The 24,195-nt window shown below is 41.3% G+C and overlaps 1 protein-coding gene across 1 annotated transcript in view; it reads right to left on the bottom strand.

The window, feature by feature from the left end:
- LOC130592252 (zinc finger protein 423-like) overlaps positions 1-20,136 on the bottom strand; it is a 108,987-nt gene extending 88,851 nt beyond the window's left edge. Inside the window, exons 1-2 of the mRNA XM_057396461.1 lie at positions 16,962-20,136; positions 10,472-10,556 (exon numbers count right to left, since the gene is read on the bottom strand). Coding sequence (XP_057252444.1) covers positions 10,472-10,556; positions 16,962-20,108 — 3,232 coding nt within the window. The 5' untranslated portion in view covers positions 20,109-20,136. The remainder of the gene's footprint in view (positions 1-10,471; positions 10,557-16,961) is intronic.
- Between the last annotated feature and the right edge of the window lie 4,059 nt (positions 20,137-24,195).

Below are 24,195 nucleotides of genomic sequence, written 5' to 3'. Positions count from 1 at the left end.
ATGAACAGTGGATGAAATGATTCATAAACTATGAGAGTTCAAAGACAGTATCTTCCCCCTTCCATCAAAAAAAAGAACAGCGCAGCTACCCCAGTGGCAAGTACAGCAGCTACTCAAACCACGACAGTCTATATCCCATGGAACTTTACTAAGCAGGTTCCTGAAGAGGCCAAAGTCTGCTCTCTTGAAGACCAGGGCAGTGATCTTGCTGCACATTCTTCTCACTGTCCTGAGGATCTCGAATTTGACCAACTCATGATCACTACAACCAAGGCTGCCCTGGAGCATCGCATTTCCACCCAGCCTCTCCCTGTTGGTGAGCACGAGGTCAGTCATAGCACCTGTCCTTATTGGCTCCTCTATTACTTGCAGAAGGAAGTTGTCTTCCACACAGTCGAGGAACCTCCTGGATTGCTTCTGCTGAGCCGTGCTGTCCCTCCAACAGATATCAGGGAGGTTGAAGTCCCCCATGAGAACAAGGGCCTGTGGGCATGAGGTTATTCCTATCTGTCTATAAAGCTCTTCATCCACAGAGCCCTCTTGATCAGGCAGTCTTTAACAGATCCCCACAATAATGTCCCCCATAGCTGTTCTCCCTTTAACCCTGACCCACAAACTCTCTGTTGACTGATCACCTGTCCCCAGACAGAGTTCCATATTCTCCAGCCTATCCCTAACATAAATAACAACTCCCCCTAACTGTCTGCCTGGCCTGTCTTTTCTAAAGAGCCTGTAACCTTCCATTCCAACACTCCAATCGTAGGAGCCATCCCACCATGTTTCTGTGATGCCAACAATACCTGTTCAGCCATGCACACATCTCTAATTCTTCTTGTTTGTACCCCATACTACATGCATTTGTAGAGAGGCATCTGAACTGACCTCCAAATGAATCCAACTCATTGTCTGGAGCAACTGAAATATCTCTTGCTAATGAGAACTTTGACGAAACAGCACACTTACTCAGACTGGTTGTAGAAAAGGTGTTTTATTACCTGCTCTCTTTATGAATAAATATTAAACTACCAGGAAAATGTTTGCACAGGTTGTCCAGTGTTCAGCTGTAGCAGTGTTTTTTCTCCTTCTTTGTAGCTGGTGCAGTGCTGTGTTTTCAACTTTAGCCTGAGAACAGTGCTGATAACACACCAATGTTTTTAGCTGTTGCTAAGTAATGATTACTCCAAACAAGGACTTTTCAGTCTCATGCTCTGCCAGTGAGGAGGGGCACAAGAAGCCATGAGGAAGCAGAAACTAGATGCCTGATTTAAACTAGCCAAAGTGGTATTCTATTCCAAGCATGTCAAGCCCAGTATAGAAACTGGGGGGATTTACCCAAAAGGCCCAGATAGCTGTTCGGGTAGGGCTGAGTATCAGTCGGCAGGTAGTAATCATCTGTATTCCCTCCCCTTAGAATCATAGACCTTAAGATCATCTAGTTCCAACCCCCCTGCCATGGGCAGGGATGCATCACACTAAACCATGTTGCCCAAGCCTCTGTCCAGCCTGGCCTTGAACAACACCAGGGATGGAGCATTTACAACTTCCTTGGGCAACCCATTCCAGTGCCTCACCACCCTCACAGTAAAGAATTTCTTCCTTATATCCAATCTAAACTTTCCCTGTTTAAGTTTTAAACTGTTACCCCTTTTCCTATCGCTACAGTCCCTAATGAATAGTTCATCCTCAGCATCCTTAGAGGCCCCCTTCAGATGTTTGAAGGCTGCTTTGAGGTCTCCACGCAGCCTTCTCTTCTCCAGGCTGAACAGCCCCAACTTTCTTAGCCTATCTATCTTCATAGGTGAGGTGCTCCAGTCCCCTGATCATCCTCGTGGATTCCTCTGGACTTGTTCCAACAGTTCCATGTCCTTTTCATGTTGAGGACACCACAATTGTATGCAATACTCCAAGTGAGGTCTCACAAGAGCAGAGTAGAGAGGCTGGATCACTTCCTTTGACCTGCTGGTCACTCTCCTTTTGATGCAGCCCAGGATACGGTTGGCTTTCTGGGCTGTGAGCGCACTCTGCCGGCTCATGTTCATTTTCTCATTTCCCAATACCCCCAAGTCCTTCTCCACAGGGCCACTCTGAATCTCTTCTCTGCCCAACCTGTAGGTGTGCCTGCGATTGCTCCAACCCAGGTGTAGGTGGTGTTATTATTTCCCTTATCATTATTTTTATTGTTGCCAGTAGTAGTATTTTTGTATTATACCTTAGTTACTGGACTGTTCTTATCTCAACCCATTGGAGTTACATTCTTGCAATTCTCCTCCCCGTCCTTCCGGGAGCAGGGGCAAGAAGGGAGTGAGTGAGTGAGCAGCTGTGTGGTTCTGAGTTGCCAGCTGGGCTTCCACCACAACATAAGTGTAATCATAACTGCATATGAAAATTGTTAACTGTGTTAAGATTCCTTACAGCCTCCAAACTCAAAGAATGAAAGCTATGTAAAACTGTGGTTATAGCCAATTAAGCATATATAATGCAAAACTGGAATGTTGTCATAGCAGCCATAAAAATTTCTGTGAAAACTGAACTACTATTTCCAAGTTGTAAATGAAATGAAAAATGCAGAAGGAACATGTGAATGAATACATTAAGGGAAATATTATTTCTTTTCTGGTAGATAAACAAGCAAAACAAAATAGATTCTTATGAAGTAGTGTAATTTGTATGAACAAATATGCATAGATAACAATTACATGAGGCCACAGCTACACAGTATGATTGGCTAAAATTATTAAGAGTTGTGGTAATGAACTTTCCAGCCTTAGAAAAGAAGGGTCAGTAGAAATTCAGTGTTATGAAACAAGTTTCAAAACAAGAAACCAATTAAGTAACAAATTATATTAAGGGATGATATTGTTTATATTAAAGGGAGCTTCTTATGTCTGTTTGCAATGGCGATTTAGCTTTCAGTGAGACTACACTGTTAAAAAGTGTGGCTTTGAAATGAAAACATTTCTAGCCTTTTAAAGACTATACTCTTTACAATAGAATCATAGAATAGTTAGGGTCGGAAAGGACCTTAAGATCATCTAGTTCCAACCCCCCTGCCATGGGCAGGGACACCTTGCACTAAACCGTGTCACCCAAGGCTCTGTTAAATAACCAATAAATAAATAAATAAATAAATAAATAGCCAATGTTATTTAACTACTTGCACAAGTGCTTAATGCTAAAAATAATTAACACAAAAAATAGAAACCCAGGGCTTAGAGTTTGACTAAATAACATGAGGACCTATTGGCATAGCAAATCCCTCAGCCCAGAAGCCTGCGTCAGGAGCAAGCTCCATTTGGGCAAAATCTCCTGCAGCAGCACCATCAGGGCTCTGGCCAGCTCGTGGCACTTGCATATGTTAGGATTAAGGCTCTCGTGTCCATGTGGAAACATCATGTATGTTGTTCATCTATTAAGATAAATACACTTAGCTTTCTTTTCCCTGTCTTTCACAGTATCCAGCCAAATGAAAATTTAGCAAATACTGTTAAGGCAAGTCCACATAGAATTGAACATTGAAGCAAGTGCTGAGTAAATATATGAAGGTTGTACGTTCATTTATGCATAAAAAGAGCAATTACTTGGAATATGCTTTACAAACATCAAAGATAAAAAAATATTTCTGAGTTCCTAATGTGTCCATAATTAATTCACACATTCAGCTGTTGAGTCCAGAAATATGTTCCTGTTGATAATTTGCATCTAATGCTTCAAAAACAATCTGGCACATTTTTATTTGCCATAATGCCTGAAAGATGTTACCAAGATAGTGCTTTACAATGTCATCATCACCACTACTATGTATATTCTTTAACTAACAGTAGCACTTAGGTCTGAAGATTTTCCCTCAAGAATTAAAAAAATTTCTCTCAGGACACAATATCATGATGGTATCTTAATGGAAGGGAATGTATTTACCAAATAGCAGCCTTAAGCTTTTAAATGAACTCAAGTACTGTGTTAAACACAAAAAAATAGGATTTTTAAAAGAATTGAAGCTGCCATTCTTCCAATATTGACTACATTTATTTCATATAAAATAAAAGATGTTTTATCATAAGAGAGATTCTGAGAAGCGCTAGTTGTCCTCAGCTCCCAAATCAATGAGAACGAGGAACAAAGCACTTCACAAGATCAGGCTGAGTATCAGAAATGCTTTACATCCCTATTAGAGACGCCCAGGGCTAGTATTTCCGCATATATAAAAGTCAGTTCTGCAAAATGATCCTAACCTACATCCTTTTCACATACACATGCACTTAGAATTTACTGTGACGTGCAGAAGTCCAAGACCATCCAAAATGAGTCTAAATTTTTATTTATATAATATATGAACTATCAATTTTGTTAAGATCTGAATTTATGATAATGATGCGTTCCTAAGTAAAAAGTTAAAGTTGTTTGCTTCCGTTTTTAAACAGAAGAGAAAAACATAACTGGGAATGTATTAGTTTATGTTTGATTTTTGAATCTTATCTCAACCCCTTCACCACTGTGCTGTTTTCATCTCAGTGATTGAGCTTGGTATCAACTGCTAATTCTTTCAAACATAAAATCAGCTTTCTAAATTGCTGCTTTTTAGAAAATTATTTCTGTGGTTATTATTGCAGTTTGACCTCTTATGGAGCAATAAACTTATTTTGTTATCTTTAAATATTCTGTTATTTTTAAATGTCAACAAAAAAACCCTGTATTGGGTCATCTTCCGCTTAGAATACTTGTATGCATCTGAAAGAAATGTAACTATGGATAGTGTAACGGATGGGAACATAGCTGGGAGTTGATTCCCTCTCATGACTGAGAGGCACAACAAAGGTTGTTGCCTGCCACAGTGTATTCTGTAGAGTATATATGTTTATGTTCATCGCGACTGTCAGAAAGAGGCAGGAAAACATAGGTGGGCAGCTGTTCTATGACCTTCGTACATGGCTGCACTGGGGCACCTGGCCCACACTCTCACAGTGGACAACGGTGAGGTCATGAGAAACTGCATGGTCCCACGAGTAAACGATTAGAGATCTGGCATAAAGCCGGTCGTTTTGATAAGGGGGATCCTCTTGTGGCCATAAGAGAAGCTTCACCTACACCACTGTGTAGGAATTTTCCCAGTTACCTGAGACTCCTGGCATCAGCTGCAATGGGGCTTCCTAGCTGGAAGTGTGGGCCTGGATGATGATTCAGTGGTAATTGGTGATATATCCCTTCTTAATCTCTGTTCTCTCTATGCAGTAATGATTTAATGCATTGCTAACTTTCTTTGGTACTTTACTTATGTACCTATATCTCTGATTTGCTTTATTGTTCTTATTCTCTCTATATATATTTACCTAATTCACATTAGTGTGCTTGCTTTATTGTGCTTATTGGCTTTAGTGTGCTTGTTTAATGAACTCTGCATATTATACAGCTAGTGTGTGGTCACTTTGTGGCATATCCTATCTGTCATCAGAACATATGGATGTTATCACTTCTCTTTGCTTTTAATGCTGAACTTGAAACTTGATATCCAAGGACAGGAAATGTAATTCAGGTACTTGGAGCCCTATGCTACATATATAATATACCATGGCTTAGGGCAGTACTCAGAAAATTCCCCCTGTTCCTCCAAACACAGTGTTTAACTTGGTCATCCCCATCACATCAGACAGGGAGGTATTTATCCAGACAGCAGTCCAAGAACCAGACCACTGAACAATTTCCATGTGACTTCTGGAAGTTTTTCCTCCAGCACTCCCTTTTGTCCCCAGTGGCTCCCAAAGCACAAACAGGGCCTCATGCATATACCACACCTCCAGCCTGCCCCCCCTCCCTCACTGCTCACCAGAATTCAGATGTGAATTTTGACTGAGAGCACCAACAGTTGCATGTGTAAGGACAGGAGCAGCACCAGAGAAGGGCTCTGCTGAGCTCCGAGGAGTTGGACAACCTCTCATGAGTCCACAAACCCTTAGAGACCCTCTGGAGCCTGAGGCAGGAAGGTCCTGCAGCTATCCCAGTGTTAGAGAATGACCAGGAATCATTATTTCCCCTGTTCCAGCACTAACTGCACCGCAGTTGAGTTTCCCCATGCACGTTTGCCAGGAGACTTCCTTAGAGAAAGGGAGAAAGAAGGGTGGGGACAGTTGTTCATCTTTTTTGGACATTAAAAAGGAAACATCATCCATCTAACCAAGACAGAGAGAAGCATTGCTGTGGCCACATCCCTTACCCAAATGGCTGAGAGCCCCAGCATGGATTCAAATGCACTTTCCCATGGTACTGGGGGGCCTGACCTGCATGTAGAGCAACACATCTGTGGAAATTTGTACACCCTGAAAAATATTATTTAGGGCACCCAGCCTGGCTTTGGTAACAGCACAGGTGTAAAAAAAAACAATAGGAAAACCCTGGGCCAAATCCTGTACATGGTTTTGAGTGGGATCTCCCTTGGCAGCACAGGATGGGTGAGTGCTGGGACCTTTTCCCCAGGACAGACACCACTTACATGCTGTGGGGACTCAGTGGTGGCCCTGCAATGGAAACTCCCCCAGACACCAGGGAGAAGCTGCACTGACAGATTTACATGCTTCTGGCTGCTGCCATGCCTGCTCAGTCCCTCCCGTAGAGCCCAGAGCTGTGTACCCATTCTTCTCTGCATCTAATAGAGACTGCAAATCAGAAGCAGTGGTAGGTGGGGAGATAAGCATTGCCAGGTCAGCACAACAGGAGGTAAGCAAGTACAGAGGCAGCAAGAACTACTGAAAGTTTTTGATATAGTCCCAGGTGGACTCCCCAATGCCTGAAAATGTGGGCATGGAGATGTTACAAAGGAGCCCAAATCAGTGCAATGTTTCAAAGACCTCTCCTCTCTAAAACTTTCACCCTGAACACCTGTCCTGGGTTCAGCAGTAGCAGTCATTTTTCTCCTTATTAGTAGCTGGTGCAGTGCTGTGGTTTCAGCTTTCTGCCTGGGTACAATGGTGATAACACTGATGTTTTTTGTTGTTGCTAAGTAATGTTTACTCTGACCAAGGACTTTGAGTCTCCTGCTCTGCCAGGGAGGAGGGGAAGGCGGGAGGAAGCAGAGACAGGACACCTGACCCAAACTAACCAAAGGGGTATTCCATACCACAGAACATCATGCCCACTATATAAACTGGGGGCAGTTACCTGGAAGGGCTAGATCACTGCTCAGTTGGGCTGAGTATCGGTTGGCAGGTGGTGAGCAGTTGTATTCTCTCCCTTCTTTATTTCCCTTATCATTATTATTACTGGTGGTAGCAGTAGTGGTTTGTGTTATACATTAGTTACTGGACTGTTCTCATCTCAACCCGTGGGAGTTACATTCTTTCGATTCTCCTCCCCATCCCTCTGGGAGCTGGAGAAGGAAGAGGGGGGGGAGTCAGCAAGTGGCCGTGTGGTTCTGAGTTACCAGCTGGGCTTAAACCACAACAATTGTTTTTTTCCTGCGGGATCATGGAGAAGACATGAGGATATCCTTTCAATGCCCTTGAATAACACTACTTATCAACAACTAAAAACATTGGTGTTATCAGAGTTGTTCCCAGGCTGAAAGCCAAAAACACAGCACTGCACCAGCTACTAAGAAGGAGAAAAAATGACTGCTACTGCTGAATCCAGGGCAACAGCATTTCTTGCTGGAGAAATGGTGATATCTAGCCTCTACTTTCACCTTCAGTATTCCCTAGGAAAAAAAAAAATACCATCAGCATACTCACTGGCAACACCTTTTTGGAAGCAGTTACATGTCTTGAAGGAGAGGGGGCCATGAGTCCCTTGTGCATTGAGATGACCATAGTGAGAAGAAGCTTGGTTCCATATTAAAGCTTTCTATACTTCACTCTTTCCTAAACTGCAGTGTATAAAAGTGATGACTTGAACTTAATGAATGTTCTCAGTCCATATCTCAGCAAAGAAACACAAAGACTTGACACCACAATGTAATAATCGCATATTTTCTCACCATGTCCTGGCATTTACAATGTTCCAAGTCTAGGTAACTGAGTCTATATGTACCTTTGTATTTATATAGAGTTCTTCCAAATATCTATAATAACTTACATACAGCTCTAAGGAAACAAGAGGTACAGTTTTCAAAAACAGCATCACCACACTTTTCTTACCCACCTATGCCTTCTACCACTGCTGTTTTCCAATAGAAAATTGGTTAGATGGTTCTAATAGTAAACCTGATAATGTCATCGATTATTATTACACAGAAAACTAATCTGGGGATATACATATATAAACTTCACACATCAGTTACTGGAAAAAGAAGAAATTGCATGTTTTCAAAAGGACAAAGAATTCCCCTCTTGAATCAAGCAGAATCTTAACTTGGTACTTCATGACCTTTGTATTAAAAAATCATTTATTAGCTACTGTATTACAAATTAAGTTGAAGCAAGTACTAAGCTTGCCTAAGGACTTTTTCTTTCAGGCTTCCTAAAAAAAAATAAAAAAATCTAGGGGGGAGCTACATGAAGTCATTTGTGACGTGGGCTGATGCCAACCTCATGAAGTTTAACCATGCCAAGTGCAAGGTCCTACACCTGGGTTGGAGCAATCCCAGGCACAGCTACAGGTTGGGCAGAGAAGAGATTCAGAGCAGCCCTGTGAAGAAGGACTTGGGGGTGTTGGTCAATGAGAAATTTAACATGAGCTGGCAGTGTGCACTTGCAGCCCAGAAAGCCAACTATATCCTGGGCTGCATCAAAAGGAGCGTGACCAAGCAGGTTGAAGGAGGTGATCCTGCCCCTCTACTCTTTTCTTGCGAGACCTCACTTGGAGTACTGTGTGAATTCTGGTGTCCTCAGCATAAGAAGGACATGGAAATGTTGGAACAAGACCAGAGGAGGGCCACAAGTATGCTAAAGGGGCTGGAGCACCTCCCATATGAGGACAGGCTGAGAAAGTTGGGGCTCTTCATCCTGGAGAAGAGAAGGCTGAGTGGAGACCTCAGAGCAGTCTTCCAATGTCTGAAGGGAGCCTACAAGGATGCTGGAGAGAGACTCTTCTTTAGGGACTGTAGTGGTAGGACAAGGGGTAATGGGTTAAAACTTAAACAGGGGAGGTTTAGGTTGAATATATGGAAGAAGTTCTTTACTGTGAGGGTGGTGAGGCACTGAAACAGGTTGCCCAAAGAAATGGTAAATGCTCCATCCATGGCAGTGTTCAAGGCCAGGTTGGACAGAGGCTTGGGCAACATGGTTTATTGTGAGACATCCCTGCCCATGGCAGGGGGGTTGGAACTATTTGATCTTAAGGTCCTTTCCAGCCCTAACTATTCTGTGATTCTATGATTCTGTGAATTAACAAGGATCTCACTCTTCAAGCTTGCAAACAAGATATTACATTAACACCTGGTACAAAAGCAAACATTTTTAGATATCTTCATCTAAACCTGCTTGACATTGACTTCAAACTCCTGCCTGGCACTCAGGTGAAAATTGTTGTGACTTTTCATTTTGGGGTGGGAGTATGAAGACTGTGTCATTCCACATTTCTGTCTCTCTGGCATTTATGCATAATTCTCTTCAAAGATAATAGGAGTTGCATACATGCATTGACAGGAGAAAAGTTTCCTTGATGTAAAATTGCTGAAGGAAAACCATTATGCTTATGGGAGGTAAATGCTTCATGTGAATATATGAGACACACAGAGTGTACTGTAGGTCCTTGAAAGATCTCATCCAACATTTGCCTATATGGCATGTGGAAGTATCTCCTTCATGGTCTATGCATCAAAATAAACTGACCTCTTGGGCCAATGCATATATTTATAACATCTGTACAGACAGGAAAAACATTTCTTTGTGTTCATCAGAAAAGCAACTAAATAGCTGCAGCAGAAATACAACCCATCAGATTACAATAATACTACACTACAAACTTGTGACAGGACCATAGTAGAAGGCAGCAAGCACTGATTTTTTAAAGCACTTGTATGTCTGAAAAGTTGAACTTTCTGAAGCCCAGAGTTGTTGGAAAATGAAGAAAAAAAACCCCACTGAAATAACTCTTTAAGTGTTTTATTTTGACAATGTTCCTCAGGAATTCACATCATGTAGCTGGGAAAATGCTAGCAGTTAAATCTATTCAATGTCATGACATACAAAATTGAAACATTATAGATCCTAAGTGGTTTATAACTGGCAAGTACTTTTTACAAGGATAGAGAGAAATTTATGCTATCGAATGGAAGATACTTTCAAAAGTTTGATTTTAATATAAATGAAAATGCTACATGAAGACTCTAAAAGGGTATGGAAAAAAAGCTCAGCAGTAGCACTTTTATAACCACATATTTTAAAAGCTTTGAAGTAAAGAATCATTACATCAAAACAATTTTCCTTGATAGATAAAAAAAGAAATTACAGCAGGAATGTTAACAAGTTATCAGAATAGTGAATTTCAAAGAGTAGCAGAAAAAAAAGAGGAGCCAATGAGTGGCCTAGTTTAAAGAATGTCTTACCAATCATATGGTTAGCGACATGGATTTGTATCTCTCTCTCATTCTCAAAGGTCATCTGGCACTTGATGCATTGATAGGTCTTTTTCTGTTTAATAACCAAAAAGAGATTAGAGAAAACTGCAGTGTAGCATAAGGCAAGTGTGATCATGAATATAGCATGTTACATGCTTCAACTTCCACTGAGGCCTTTTCTGCTCACATATCCCCAACAAGACACCAAGTTGGGCTGGGCTTTTCTGGGACCATAAATGCACCCTCTAATTAACAGCCTGCTTTAGGAGAATTTTTTATTTCAATTTTAAAAATTCCAAGTTATAGTATTTGAAACTCTGAGTGCTTAAGCCATAATAAGACTGCTTGTGTCATTTAACCCATTGCAGTAAAAATTCCTGTAGAGTGAAATAAAAGACATTGAAAGGTAACTGTTTTCAGAAAAAGATCAACTTTCTCAAAAAAATCCATCTTTAGTTAAACTCAAAATATAGTAGGCAAAACACCTATAGTTACTTGGGGAAGTGAAAGGAAAAAAGTATATTTTGTAATGGCATCCCATCAGAAATTCTGGAAAAACTGCATTACCACAAGGAATTGTTTCCTAGCACAATCTGTTGTGCATTATTTTCTCTGTCTCAGCATCATACCAGGGAGGCTTAGCTGCAGAAGGCAGGAGACACTGTGAAGAGGCAATTATATGAACCATTTATTCAAATAGGAAAAATGGAGTTTGCACTCAGATTGACAGTGGTGTTTGCACTTGTGCAACATGACAGGAAAAAATCAAAGAAATAATTTCTAGAAATTAAAATGCATGTTGACAACTTAGACATCCAAGTTAGGAAAAAAAAAATGAATGCTAAGTGGGTTTTTTGTATACTAGCAGAAACTCTCCAGGATCACAGTGCTTTGGTCTAATGTGTATGCTCATTGACTGCATGGGAATATGCTATCTAACTAGGCATCTTTTGACATGCAATTTAGAAAATTTTGGCTTTTTCTGCCTACTTCTTCCTAGAGAATAACTCCTGCTGAAGCAGTTGCCACCAGCCATGAGCATGTGGTCCACATCCTTACAGCCAGTGTGGATGGCAGCAGAGCCTATGTGAAATCTCCGTGAACTGGCCACAAGTTTAGTTAGCCGAGGAATGGATGAGAAACCCAAGCCATTAGCACTGAGAAACCCAATTTGGTAAACAACACCGTCCTAACTTTTTTGAAGGAAAATATTTTGTAGGTGGGGTTTGTGCACTTTTAGACACACTTGAATTTTTCTTACAGCCTCCATCCCACACCTTATAATCACATTTTTAGGACAGCAGTAATAAGTAAGTTTTGAGTTAAACAGAGGAGTTGCTGTCATCCCCCTCTGCGCATGGGATCCTATTTTCTCAAACATCTGCTGAGGAAAGAACAATTAAGTGCTGCCAAGAGCTTCTTAACTACTTTCCATGTCATCAGTAGCAACAAGTTAGACTGCTGGAAGTTAATGAACATGCTGCAATACCATAATAACAAATGCACCAGTCTATGGATGTTATGCCTATTCCATGAATTCTGTATGCAGTCCAGGCTAAAATAACAACGGGTAATTCACATGATAATAGGAAGAAGGCTGCACTCCATTGACCAAAATCTGACACAGCCAACCACATAAAAGGAAATAGTTTGGACTGGCTAGTTGTCCCTAGGCAGCTCAAGAAAGTATCTTCCTGGAGTCCATTCAGAAATCAAGGCTGCTGATGGAAAAGCAGCTGGATTTCTGCAGCACTTTTTCTTGGGAGTCTCTTCTGGCAGACAAGCACAGCACACACATGTACACATGTCCTCTCAAACACACCGGCATACACATGCTGAGGGCTCCTAACTTTAAAAACAAAACAAAACACAAAAAGCCTTGGAGGAGAAAAACAGGATTTGGGAAGTGAAGGATTCATGTGGTCACATTTAAAACTTGAAACCTTCCTCTTTAAAACTTCAAAGCTGACTAAGTTCTGCCCCTTGTTCAACACTTACCTCTGTTATGAGGGTTCCATAAGTAACTAGCTAAAAAGGACAATATTTCAGCTCAACTCTATTTCAAACCTTTAAAGTTATGTTAAACACAAACAAATAATTCACATTTTTTTATTGATTTCAGTGCTTCTGAAAACTTGCTAACAGACCTGGAGACAGGATGTCTTTGTTTACCCACAGATCCAGTACAAACTCCTCCACACTATTTCACAAACTTATAACACTCTGCTTGGCGTGACCACCCCTCAGAGGGGCCAGATTTCATACTTCCTTTTAGTATTATCTTCAGCCTCAGCTGAGATACATGCACGCACAAGAGCAGCTTAACTGAGGTTATGGCTCTTGTGATAGGGTACCCTGCTTGATATGGAGTGAGGTTAATAAATGGCCTTATACAGCCCACAAAATAGCTACAGCTAGATTAGCACCCAAATGTATATGCAAGAGATGGAAGAGATTATTTTTTGGCTCATTAATAATTTTTTTAAAAGAATGTCACAAAACTAGACTTCCATTCTCAGTAAATGGGGAGCACTAGTTTAAATACAAGGTTGTGTTATTTGTGGTACCAAATAAGAACTTCTTGTGGGTATCATGTGGGTATCATGGCTTCACAGACATTATTAATGGGTGAGTTATCTGTTTTTAAAGTTCTATCTTCACAAGTGGTGACAACAAAGGTGCTCAGACTCTGAGGAGCTAACAGAGTCTGGATGATGGCATCTAGGTGACAAGAGACCAGATGAGCAGGTGTTCAATCCCCGTTAAGTCATGATATTTAATTCTAATCTTGGCACAAAATAGTAGCAATAACAAGAGGCTTCTGATTTCTCAAGTAACCGTTGTTCCCATGGGTTTTCCAGACCTTTCCTTTAAATCTGGAAATAATTTCCTGTTCTACAAAGAAAATATTCCTCCATTCAAGTAAATTTACAAGGGAAGAGAAGAGGTGCAGGGGAGAACAAAGAGAAGGAACTGAGTCCAAGAAAGTGTGCAGGAGAAAAGGAACTGAGTAAAGGAGCACAACGGGGTTCATTCTTCCAACTTTCTATGCCACCTCCTTTGCTTCTTCAGTCCAAATAATCTAGGTGGGCTAAAAATGTAACACCATTAAAGATAGAAATTTAATGAAAGACTAAGCATTTTCCATTGTCAATGTTAAACAAGCATTGTTCACAATAACTATGGTACAAAATGAGGATAAATCTGTGTAAGACAAAGAACAGCTTGAAACACGACTGTTTCCAGTATTACAAGGGGCAATAAGAAATCTCAATACTAAACAACTATTCATGTTTCTCAAGACATGTTAAAAGGAATTCATAGAATATATTCAAAACTGAAGCTCCTACACACAGAAATATGTTCAGAAAAACATGAAAGCATTACCTCTTATGCCATCATGATAGAATTAGAAAGGTCTTGAGCTATGCATGTGTCAGATACTGGAATGGTACCTCCACCTGTGATGCTCATTTAAAAAAATCCTTTCAGTCATATCCAAACAGAATAGCTCATGTAAAACTATAAGAATCAAACACAAACTGATGTTAGATCAACCTTTTACTACTAAGGTGTACTTTATTTATTCCTCTTAGAGATGTTCCTTATGGAAGACCATTGACTTGACTTAAAATCTCCTAATAACAAATCCCCCAATGCAGATGTTGCCATGTACACAACGCAAAAATTTTCTCCATCTGGAAATCTATCTTATTGACCATCATGATTGGATCCTAGTTAGAAGTCCTAGCAACAAATCTGATCAATTCAAAAATATTTATTCCTGGTTGTTTGCTATATTAAAATGTAACTGAAGAAGACAGAATACAGCAGAATTTTCAAGGGTTATGTGCTTTCTTTCATTCTTATGGATAAAAAAAAAAAAACAAGCCCCCAAGCTTACAAGTAATTATGAGTGCTTTTTGATCCTCATCTAGCTGTTTCCATCTGATTTTCAGAACAAAACATCCAAAAGTTCGATAGTAAAAAAATTAAAAATAAAATTTTCATGCTTCCTTTGTGGTGCTATATCCATGTGTGTATATACACAAACATTAATACATACAGTAAACAGGAATTGTCCTTTTTTTCCTGCTCTTTTTCCCTTCCCAAATATATTAACTTTTTATTCATCAAGAGCTAATATTTATTTTCTTCATTTCTTTCTTTTTTTTTTTTTCCCTGAAATTCCTTTAGGCTTTCATGCCCATTTTTTCAATTCAAGAAGTGCAACTGCTGGTGGAATGATTTCTGACACTGAAAGAAGTTACGGATTTTGTATGTCATCATCTTTTCTATTTGCTTGGATTTCATTCTGCCTATTCTTATTTACTCTGAAATATATACCCACTACTTAAACTCTAATCTCCCCATACTTTCTGACTGTACCTTGTCTTCAATGGCTTTTCTGTTTAAGAAAGAAAAATCAATAAGGTGTTTAAAAAAGAAATGTAGAAGTGCTCATGAACTGGAGAGAAGTAGCTTTTTTTCTCTGGACATCTGCAGATAACTCTACATGCATTGTGCACTTAAGATTGCTCCAGTAAAATGGTATTTTACCTGTAAGCAGAATGCTAACAAGATTACAAGAAAGACTGTGTTCAACTTGCTGAGCTTTGCTATGACACCAATGAAGTAAAGTAAATGCTATTCCTGAAATAGAGAGGTTTACTACCATTTAAAAGACAGTGTAATTCTTTCTTTGAAAACTCCTGTGCTAGGCAGACACAAAGGGCAGTCATTGCCTTGAGAAACCTGAGTGAAACATCAATAGTTTCCATGTTAACTGATATCAGAGTTCACCTCTTGTACCTGCAATGAATTATTCCTAACAACAATATATCTATTCCTGGGATGTATACCATAAATGTCTCTGATATCAGCATATGTGCAGGCCATAGACACCTGTTGAAAGTAACATTTGCCATCATCACAAATGCTGATTTTTCATTATCTTCTACAAAGGAACTAAGACCTTCTCTCATGGGATGAAATTCAAGGCATTTACCTTATTGAAGAACTTAAAACTCTCCCTTGAGAGAATGAGTATGGAAGCTGTCACTGAAAAGAAAGAGTTAAAGCAAGAAATAAGAGCAGAATAAGGCAACATATTCTGCTTCTGATAGTCAATAGGAAAGAAAAAGTAATACTTCAGGCTATGAAGTAAGAATTAGTCTTACCTAAGAGAACAGAGGTGCTTTAAAGAATTTAGAAGGAAATAAAGGCCAGAGGAGGAGGAAGGAGAATGACCTAGCCAGAGCCCCAGACAAATTTTCAAGAGGTATCACACCGAAGGAAGGATATTTCCATTCCTCATTCTTCTGCAGAATTAGGTGTGTGCATCTAGAGGCTTAGTCATAACATTCAACGCACACAGAGGGAACAATATGCAGCTGTTTTACTAAAAAAGCAAAAAACCAAGAAATTAAACTTTCTGGGGGATTCACTCAGAAGCCTGGAAGGGGGCATTGATGCCAGCGGGTGCTGGCGCAGGCAGTGCCGTGCTCCGAGCTAGCTGGACACAGCCCAGCTCCACTGGACGCTGCTGCCTCGTGTGCCCCAGTGCTGAGCCAGAGCTAACAAGTCCTGCTGGGGACACATACAGCCTCCACCAGCTCTAGTGCAGGCATCTCAGACTGTGTCCTCAGGCTGTACTTAGGGTTTTCTCTTACTTACTGAGCCCCCAGTGTTCTAGTTGAATGTCATTTTCAGGTTCTTTTAATACAGTGAGATGTGCTTGTGGGTGCTTTAATTATCAGATTGGCATAAACAGGCATCTATGATTGGAATTATTCATTAGGAGTTGGGTGCCTAATTTCCTTAGATACTTTTGAAAATCTCACCTCATCATGTTTAATTAAAGATGTCAGATGATATCAATACTCAGATGTCTTTGCTGTTGGTCTCCCAAGATTTTCAAAATCTACTCATTCTATTTGTTCCTGACAGAGGAAGGACTGACTTGGCCCAATCTTGAACCAAAATGTCAACAAACAATTTTAAAAGACTATAAACTACAAATGATATTAATCTCCTGAATAGGCTTCCGAAACCTTTCTTGGATCTGCATGTTCCCAAGTATCTTGTAAGCTAAGAAATGGGAAAGCAGGCTATCTGCAAACATTGAAGGAGAGCACACTTAGATGTAACCTGCATTAGACGACTATTTCCAGATCTGCTAAGAAAACTGCTATCTTATCAGAGGGCCATGAAGCAGATCCTTTTAAAATCACTTTTAAAATCATCCACACACACATACAAGCACACATGGAGCCTGCAAGGCTGAGCAACATCTGATTTTTCTATGTGCCTTACTCTACTTTTCCTCCTGTTTTGTTGGGTTTTTTAGTAGCACTAGTAATTTTATAAAGTGACAGCTAAAAAACAAACAAAAAAAGAATTACAACAAATCAGTTCTCAGTCTCATTGAAGGTCTACATTTTATCCCTCAGACATTTTAAAGTTCAGCTGTACTTACTCTGGGAACAGGGGATGTTTGGGCACCTTTCCTTTGGCCACTAGTCTCAGGCATCAGGTCTCGGTGGTCAACCTGAATGTGACTCTCTAGGTCTTTGGCACTTTCAAATTTGACACTACACTCTGGGCACCTCAGACTGCCACACTGTCTCTCATTCACCTCCTGTGGAGTCAAGCCTGAAGACTGTCCATTGGTGCTCCTGGTAATGCATCCAGTGCACAGGCCATAGGGAAGGCCATTCACATCCAACTTTACCAAGTCCTGCTTATTCCATAAGTCCTTCAAGCACAATGCACACTTGTAGAGTTTTTGCAAGGCCTGGCCATTGGGAGACGAGGTTGCAGAGTTTCCTGCCAATTTCTGCATATGGAACGTCCCATGAATTTTCAGCTCAAGGGCAGAGGTGACTGTCTGCATGCAGACGACACAACGAAACCCAGTGAGGGAGTTTCTGAGATCTGGATGCATCTGGCAGTGCTCGATAAATTCCTCCTCACTCTGCAGCGTCATTTTGCAAATCCGACATGTCCCTGTATCCAAACTCTTGCTGTGAGTGACTTTGTGCTCCGTCAGGGTCAGGAGTGATGGGAAGCGTTCCCCACAGATGGGGCACATGTAGTGCTTGGCTGGGCCTTGATGGGTCTGCATGTGTTCTCTCAGGCCATTTTCTGAGAAGAAGGTCCTTGAGCAAATATTACACATGTGGCTACCTTTGATGAATTCTGCTTTCTTCCTAGAACAGTCATCCTCCCCAGGCCTGATGTTATGGTCTCTCAAACGATGGTTCTGCAAGAGGACCTCCATAGTGTAGGCAGCCCCACAAATGTCACAGCCATACATGGGCTCAGAAGCATCTACATCATCCTCACTGGCTTCATGACTGTTAGAAGTATCTGGATTCTTCATTAATATGTTCTGGATATCTACCCCTTCTGTCTTATTAGTTGGGGTCATGCCATTAGCTGTACCATTCTCCATGCTAGCATCAAAAACACAGTGTTTTTCCCACAAGTGCTTATCAAGCAAGATTATTGCATGAAAAGCTTTGCTACAAAACTTGCAATTGTATTTTTTGCTGTGGGTTGTGATGTGACACTGCAGATCTACCTCTGTGCTAAAGGTCTCATCACAGAAGATGCATTTGTGAGACTTTGACGGATTCCCCATGTGACTATGTTTCACATGGATCTGGAGATCCATCTCCTTCCTAAAATCCCAGTTACAAGCTGTGCAACAATACATCTTTTTTTCATTGCTATGCTTGACTGCCAGATGCACTTGGATAGATACCTTGGAATCAAAAACTTCTTGGCAAAGGGTGCAGTGATACAACACAAAAGTATGCATGTCCAACAAATGTTTTTGCAAATCATCCACCGAAGAAAACTGTTTGTCACAGCTCTCACATACATAATGAGTTGAATTTGTCATGTAATGCATGGTGAGATGTTGCAGAAGAGACTCCTGGGAATCAAAGTCTTCTTTACACTGAGGGCAAGACTGTTTCCTCAACAGCAACTCCAAATGCAACTTTAAATGGGTTTGAAAACTTTCAAAATTTGAGAACTTTAGATCACATTGATTACATGGGTATTCAACATTAGACACTGAATTTATGCTAGCAGAAAGCCACTGCCTTTTAGGGGAAGAGACTTCAACATCAGAAGAAACTGGACTCTGCTCTGCTTTAGACTTCTTACTGTGTGCCAGAGGAATGTTCTTGTGGTTTTCTTTAACATGCTTTGTAAGCTTCATAATGGAGCCAAAAATGGGGGAGTTTGTGCAATAAGGGCATGAATAAACTTCCATAGAAGACTGTGCTGGCTGAATGACAGGGAAATCAGATTTTGAATTCCCTACATTGCAGTGAGTCTGCTGAATATGCTCAGTCAAGGTTGCTTCCATCAGAAATCCCATGGAGCACTGGTTACAGAAGAAAGTATTGTTGCCATTTTGAGGGTTTGTGTTTAGGACACAGTGAGTAATATGGATGTGTTCTTGTAAGCTGTTGATATCCACAAACATCTCCAGGCAGTAGTTACAGTGAAAGGCAGAAATGTTTCTAAACTGCATCATGGGATAGGCATGGGTTTTGTGCACTTTTCTCATTTGTTCATTCAAGTTGTACAGTGTAGGCATGGAATCAAGGCAAGTCTGGCATGTGTGGCTTTGCTGAGGTTTGTCTGCATGAATGGTCTTCAGGTGGATCTCCAGAACAGCAAGGCTGTTGAAGTCGCGTTTCATGCAGTACGGACAGCTGTAGGCAACTTTAGACCATTTCTGGCCTTCCCCTCTGTCCACAGACCTCATTTTCTTTTGTCCTTTCAAAGGCTTTAAGGTCAAATCTGGGGTGGAAATTCTTTTCACTGATACACTGGAGTCGGGTGTTGCACTGCTCATGGATGCCATACTCCCCAAGACTGGGTCAGGGCTGATGCTGTGATTGCTGGAGTCAGGTTGTCTGTGGCTGTCCAAGTGACAATAGACATCCTCCACTGAAGAAAACTGCTCTGAGCACATAGGGTACTTGTGGTTTTTGTTGGCATGGGCTTCATGAATGTGTGAGAGCAGCAAGTGTTCATCTGCAAATACTTCAGGGCAATGAATACACTGCAAATCTGCCTTCACAGAAAGCTGTGGGTGGAGTATCATTACGTGCTTCTCAAAATCTTCAGTATGACTGAATGTCTCTTCACAGTAATCACACATAAAAGCATCCTTCTTTCCATCTTTCTCAGTCTTTGCCATATGTTCCTTGTTCTTTTTATGAGCTTGCATGTGACTCTGCAATGAGCTGGTAGATGAAAACCCACGTTTACACATATTACACTTGAATGGTTTGCTGGAGCTGTGAGTTTTCAGGTGAATTTTGAGGTGGTCACTGCGAGAGAACGCAGCCTCACATTCATGGCAGTGGTACTTTTTATCCCCTGTGTGAAGCTTTATGTGGCGATCCCTACTTCTCTTGTGCTTAAAAAGCCGGCTACAGTAGGTGCATTTGAAAGGTAGTTTGTCACTGTGGATCTGCTCGTGTCTTTTAAGGTAGCTCAGGCGAATGAAGGACTTATCACAAAACAGACAGGGATATGGCAGACCAGTCCCCCCTTCCTCCTCCCCAGTGCCAAGATCGCACCCATCTCCTATCATCTGAGTGGGTGATGCAACATCTTTGCTGGAGGGAGATGAAGCCACCCAGGAGAGTTGTGGGTCATCATCACCATCTGTAATGGGAAAGCAGAAAGGAGATTTAAAACAATTCCCAGTGCATCTGTGAAATAAGGACAAAGCTCTCAACGACACTATGGGCTTCTGCTACTACAGCATTTTAAAAAAAGTCAACTAAAAAACAAAGAGATCTTGAATTTCAAAGGAGGTCTGAGAAAGAGAAATAAAAATATAGTTGTACACATAATTCACAAATATACCAACATATAGCATTAATAAAAAGCATTCTTATTTAGCAGGTTTAACACCTGCTCACTGTACTGTAAAGCAATAAAAAATGCATAAAGAAAAACACAATATGCAATGAAGCAATACAAACATTTTGAAAAACTACAGTGTTTAAGTGATCACCTGTGAGTTTGTGGGCCTTTTTAAATGCTACATCAAGATGATTTTAAGTTATGTCTCCATTAAACAAAATCCTCCAGTCCTGTCACAAAAATTTTAACAGAATGAAAGACTACTCAGAAGCAGAGTCAAACATCTAGGTGAAATAAAAGCATCAGATTTAATAAAGCTCAAGAAAATCAAAGAAGAGATCTGCACCATTACCATACTTGCTCGAATCAAAGGTAATGTTGCCCGCTTGGTACAAAACCATACAAATTAAAAAAGCCCGGAATGTCACTATTGGAGATCTCAAGACATTACAAAAGAATGAACTTCAGGATAAACCAACAATGGCCCAATCTCTATTTTAATAACTATTTCCTTTGCTCAATATGAGGCTTTGGAAAATAGTTTAGAATTCACTATTACCATAAAGAAACACAGCACCAACTCCAGCAGCAAAACAGTCATTTCAGGAAAAATACATAAAATGTTGGCAGCTTTCATAAACAAAATTGTTAACAAGAAACAGAAGAGAGCAAGTTCAACTATCCTAATTCCAATAAACACGGAGATGTTGAGAGAAGCAAAAATGCCACTAGTCTGATATAAAACTGACCTACGGAACAAAGCAAAACCAAAATCCATGTAAATGAGGGAAGGCACTGACCACATACACATTTGGAGATTCAAAAAAGGAACCAGTTCTCCAGATACATTGTCCTTATAAAACATTTAATGTTTCTACTTCATCTCTTACTAAAACAAACAAATAAAATAATCCCCAACTGTGCGTGTAGGCTGCCGCACACGCACTCTTCGTGCCTGCCAACTAGAGTTACCAGGCAGGGAAGAGCACATGTACGGCGGAGAATCTCTCAAAGAAAGGCCTGGCTAAAGGGGATATCACCACCACAAAAGGCTGGCTCCTGAGGTACCGTTTGCTGTGTCAAAGACCTTCTTTTTCATCCCAGGAAAAGAGAGAGCAAAGTTACCTTGGAAAAACTAAACCAAATAATCACACACCAAACAACTTTTCCTGCACAACAGGGCTGCCTGTTTTCTGAATGTGCGGGTTGGGCACCAGCTCCCCTTGCCCTGTGCTCCCAGGGAGCTCTGCTCCCCTGTTTAACTAAACGTCCTGCCCCAGAACAATGCTGCACACTGAGAACACGCTTTCTCCCACTCCCAAAATGCACCCTGGCTCTCAGCAAACACCCGCACTTCTAAGATGTTCAGGATGTTCAAGGCCTTTGTGCTCAACTAACTCCTCCGAGCCTAGCAGAGCCCAAACCTAAAACACAAGGTGACCAGCCTCTGCTTTTTACGTGAACTTTTCTCAGACTTCGTTCCCCCAACCATGCACTGCTCTGTCTCTGCGGCTGCAACAAAGACTATTTAAGCCACCTCCACTGCCCACCCAGCTGCCGGTGCAGCTTCACTCTGTACCTCTGGGGAGCCCCTGGCCCCTGTCTCTGCTGCCAGCCACATCCGGGGCTCCATGCCCACGGACCCACGGTCAAGTGAGGGAAGGAAGCAGCTGGCTGCCAGTGCCAGGATTAGGGGCTGCGGGGAGGTGTCAGTAAACTCAGGGCTGGCTAATTCCCTCCTCTCACCAGCTGGGCTCCTCCAGGGGAAAGGAGACAAAGGGGAGCAAGAGGGGTATGCTGGGCTTGAACTAGGGCAGCACATGTTGAGTTTGCAACCATTACTGCTGTCCACCCGGGGGGAGGAAAAGAAAAACAACAGGGAAAAAAAGCATACCACCGTTGTGTTACTTACGGTTCAGCCTTACTGGCTGCAATTAAAATAATTTAAAATGCTCACTTTGCAGAAAATATTACAAAAGTACACACATTTTAAATAACTCCCTGTTTGCAGACAGACTACTCACACCTCGTGCTGGGAAGTGGCAGGCAGAGGAAGGGCTGTACCATGCCAGAAAGAAACCCGAGCACTACAAACAGCTCCAGCAAATAAAGCTGCGTTGTTCAGCCTTGAAACTGGAGATGCAATGGGCCAAATCCAGTGGTAACACAGGCTGGGCCCACTTCATTACATCCATATGTGCTTATTCCAATCATTAAAATGGCCCACCATGCAAATTGAACAACTCTGCTAGCAGGCCTCTTTTGCCGCCAAAACAAACCAATCTACTTCAAAATCATAGAATTCATAGAATAGTTAGGGTTAGAAAGGACCTTAAGATCATCAAGTTCCATCACCCCTACAATGGGCATGGACACCTCACACTAAACCATGTCACCCAAGGCTCTGTCCAACCCAGCCTTGAACACTGCCAGGGATGGGGCATTCACAACTTCCTTGGGCAACTCATTCCAGTGCCTCACCACCCTCACAGTAAAGAACTTCCTCCTTATATCCAATCTAAACTTCCCCTATTGAGGTTTGAACCCGTTACCCCTTGTCCTATCATTACAGTCCCTAATGAAGAGTCCCTTCCCAGCATCCTTACAGGCCCCTTCAGAGACTGGAGGGCTGCTATTACACCTCCATGCACTAGGGCCAGTTGCCCTCCAGCTGCTGTTCTTGAAACAAATTGGCCTATTCAAAAAACAAAATCTAAGAAAGCTGGTATTACTTTGTGAGTGATGCACAAATACATTGCTGTGCTAATACAATTTGGATTAAAAATCCAACATTTCTCAGGCTAAAAAGCTGGGTTTGCAATAAAAATGTTTAAAATGTAGACGCTTTTTATTGCACCCTTTTATATTTCTTTCACAGTTTAAAAAGAATTAGAAAATTTTAAGGCCCAGAAACAACCTACCATGGTTAAACCTACCATGGTTAGAAATGAGATACTGAATTTGACTAAATTTTACTAAATAAAAATGAGATTACCAAAGGCCTAAACCAAAGAAATTAGGGAAATCTCATTACCATTAATCTCTGAAAAGTAGCCCTGTTAATTTTAACATGGCATATTACATTGAAGAAAAGACCAATTTGGCAGGTTAGTAAATGGTTAGAACAGTGATGCCACAGTCAGGGTATTTAGAACATGGGACTCAATTTGGGTGGCCAGGTCTACTGGAGGCTGGTGGAGCTGGTCTAAGGGGAAGAGCCGTTTTGGTTTTGGTTTGCCAGGCTGGTGAAGAAAGCTTTAAACTAGATGTGTTGGGGGAGGGGGGCATCATTCCATTCCAACACACCCAGTCAGTTGCCAGAACCTAAAATAAATGCTCGGAGCAACGTAGAGATATTTCAGCCACTCCAGCCAATGAGCTGGATTCATTTGGAGCTCAGCTCAGATGCATCTATGCAAATGCCCATAGCATGGGGAACAAACAAGAGGAATTAGAGATGTGTGCACGTCTATGGGGATGTAAAATAATTGGTATCACAGAAACAGGGTGGGATGGCTCCTATGACTGGAGTGTTGGAATGGAAGGTTACAGGCTCTTTATAAAAGACAGGCCTGGCAGGGGGGAGGGGGAGTTGTTATTTATGTTAGGAATAGGTTGGAGAGTATGGAATTCTCTCTGGGGACAGGTGATCAGTCAACACAGAGTTTGTGGGTCAGGGTTAAAGGGAGAACAGCTATGGGGGACATTATTGTGGGGATCTGTTACAGACCGCCTGATCAAGAGGACTCTGAGGATGAAGCGCTCCATAGATAGATAGAAGCAGCCTCATGCTCAGAGGCCCTTGTTCT

Source organism: Pezoporus wallicus, unplaced genomic scaffold (genome assembly GCF_028554395.1).
Source record: "Pezoporus wallicus isolate ANWC-B61680 ecotype Strahan unplaced genomic scaffold, APGP_CSIRO_Pwel_v1 contig_8366, whole genome shotgun sequence".
In the NCBI taxonomy this organism is placed as follows: Eukaryota; Metazoa; Chordata; class Aves; order Psittaciformes; family Psittacidae; genus Pezoporus; species Pezoporus wallicus.
The sequence above is the reverse complement of the archived record's forward strand: the minus strand, read 5'-3'. Positions and strand labels throughout refer to the sequence as shown.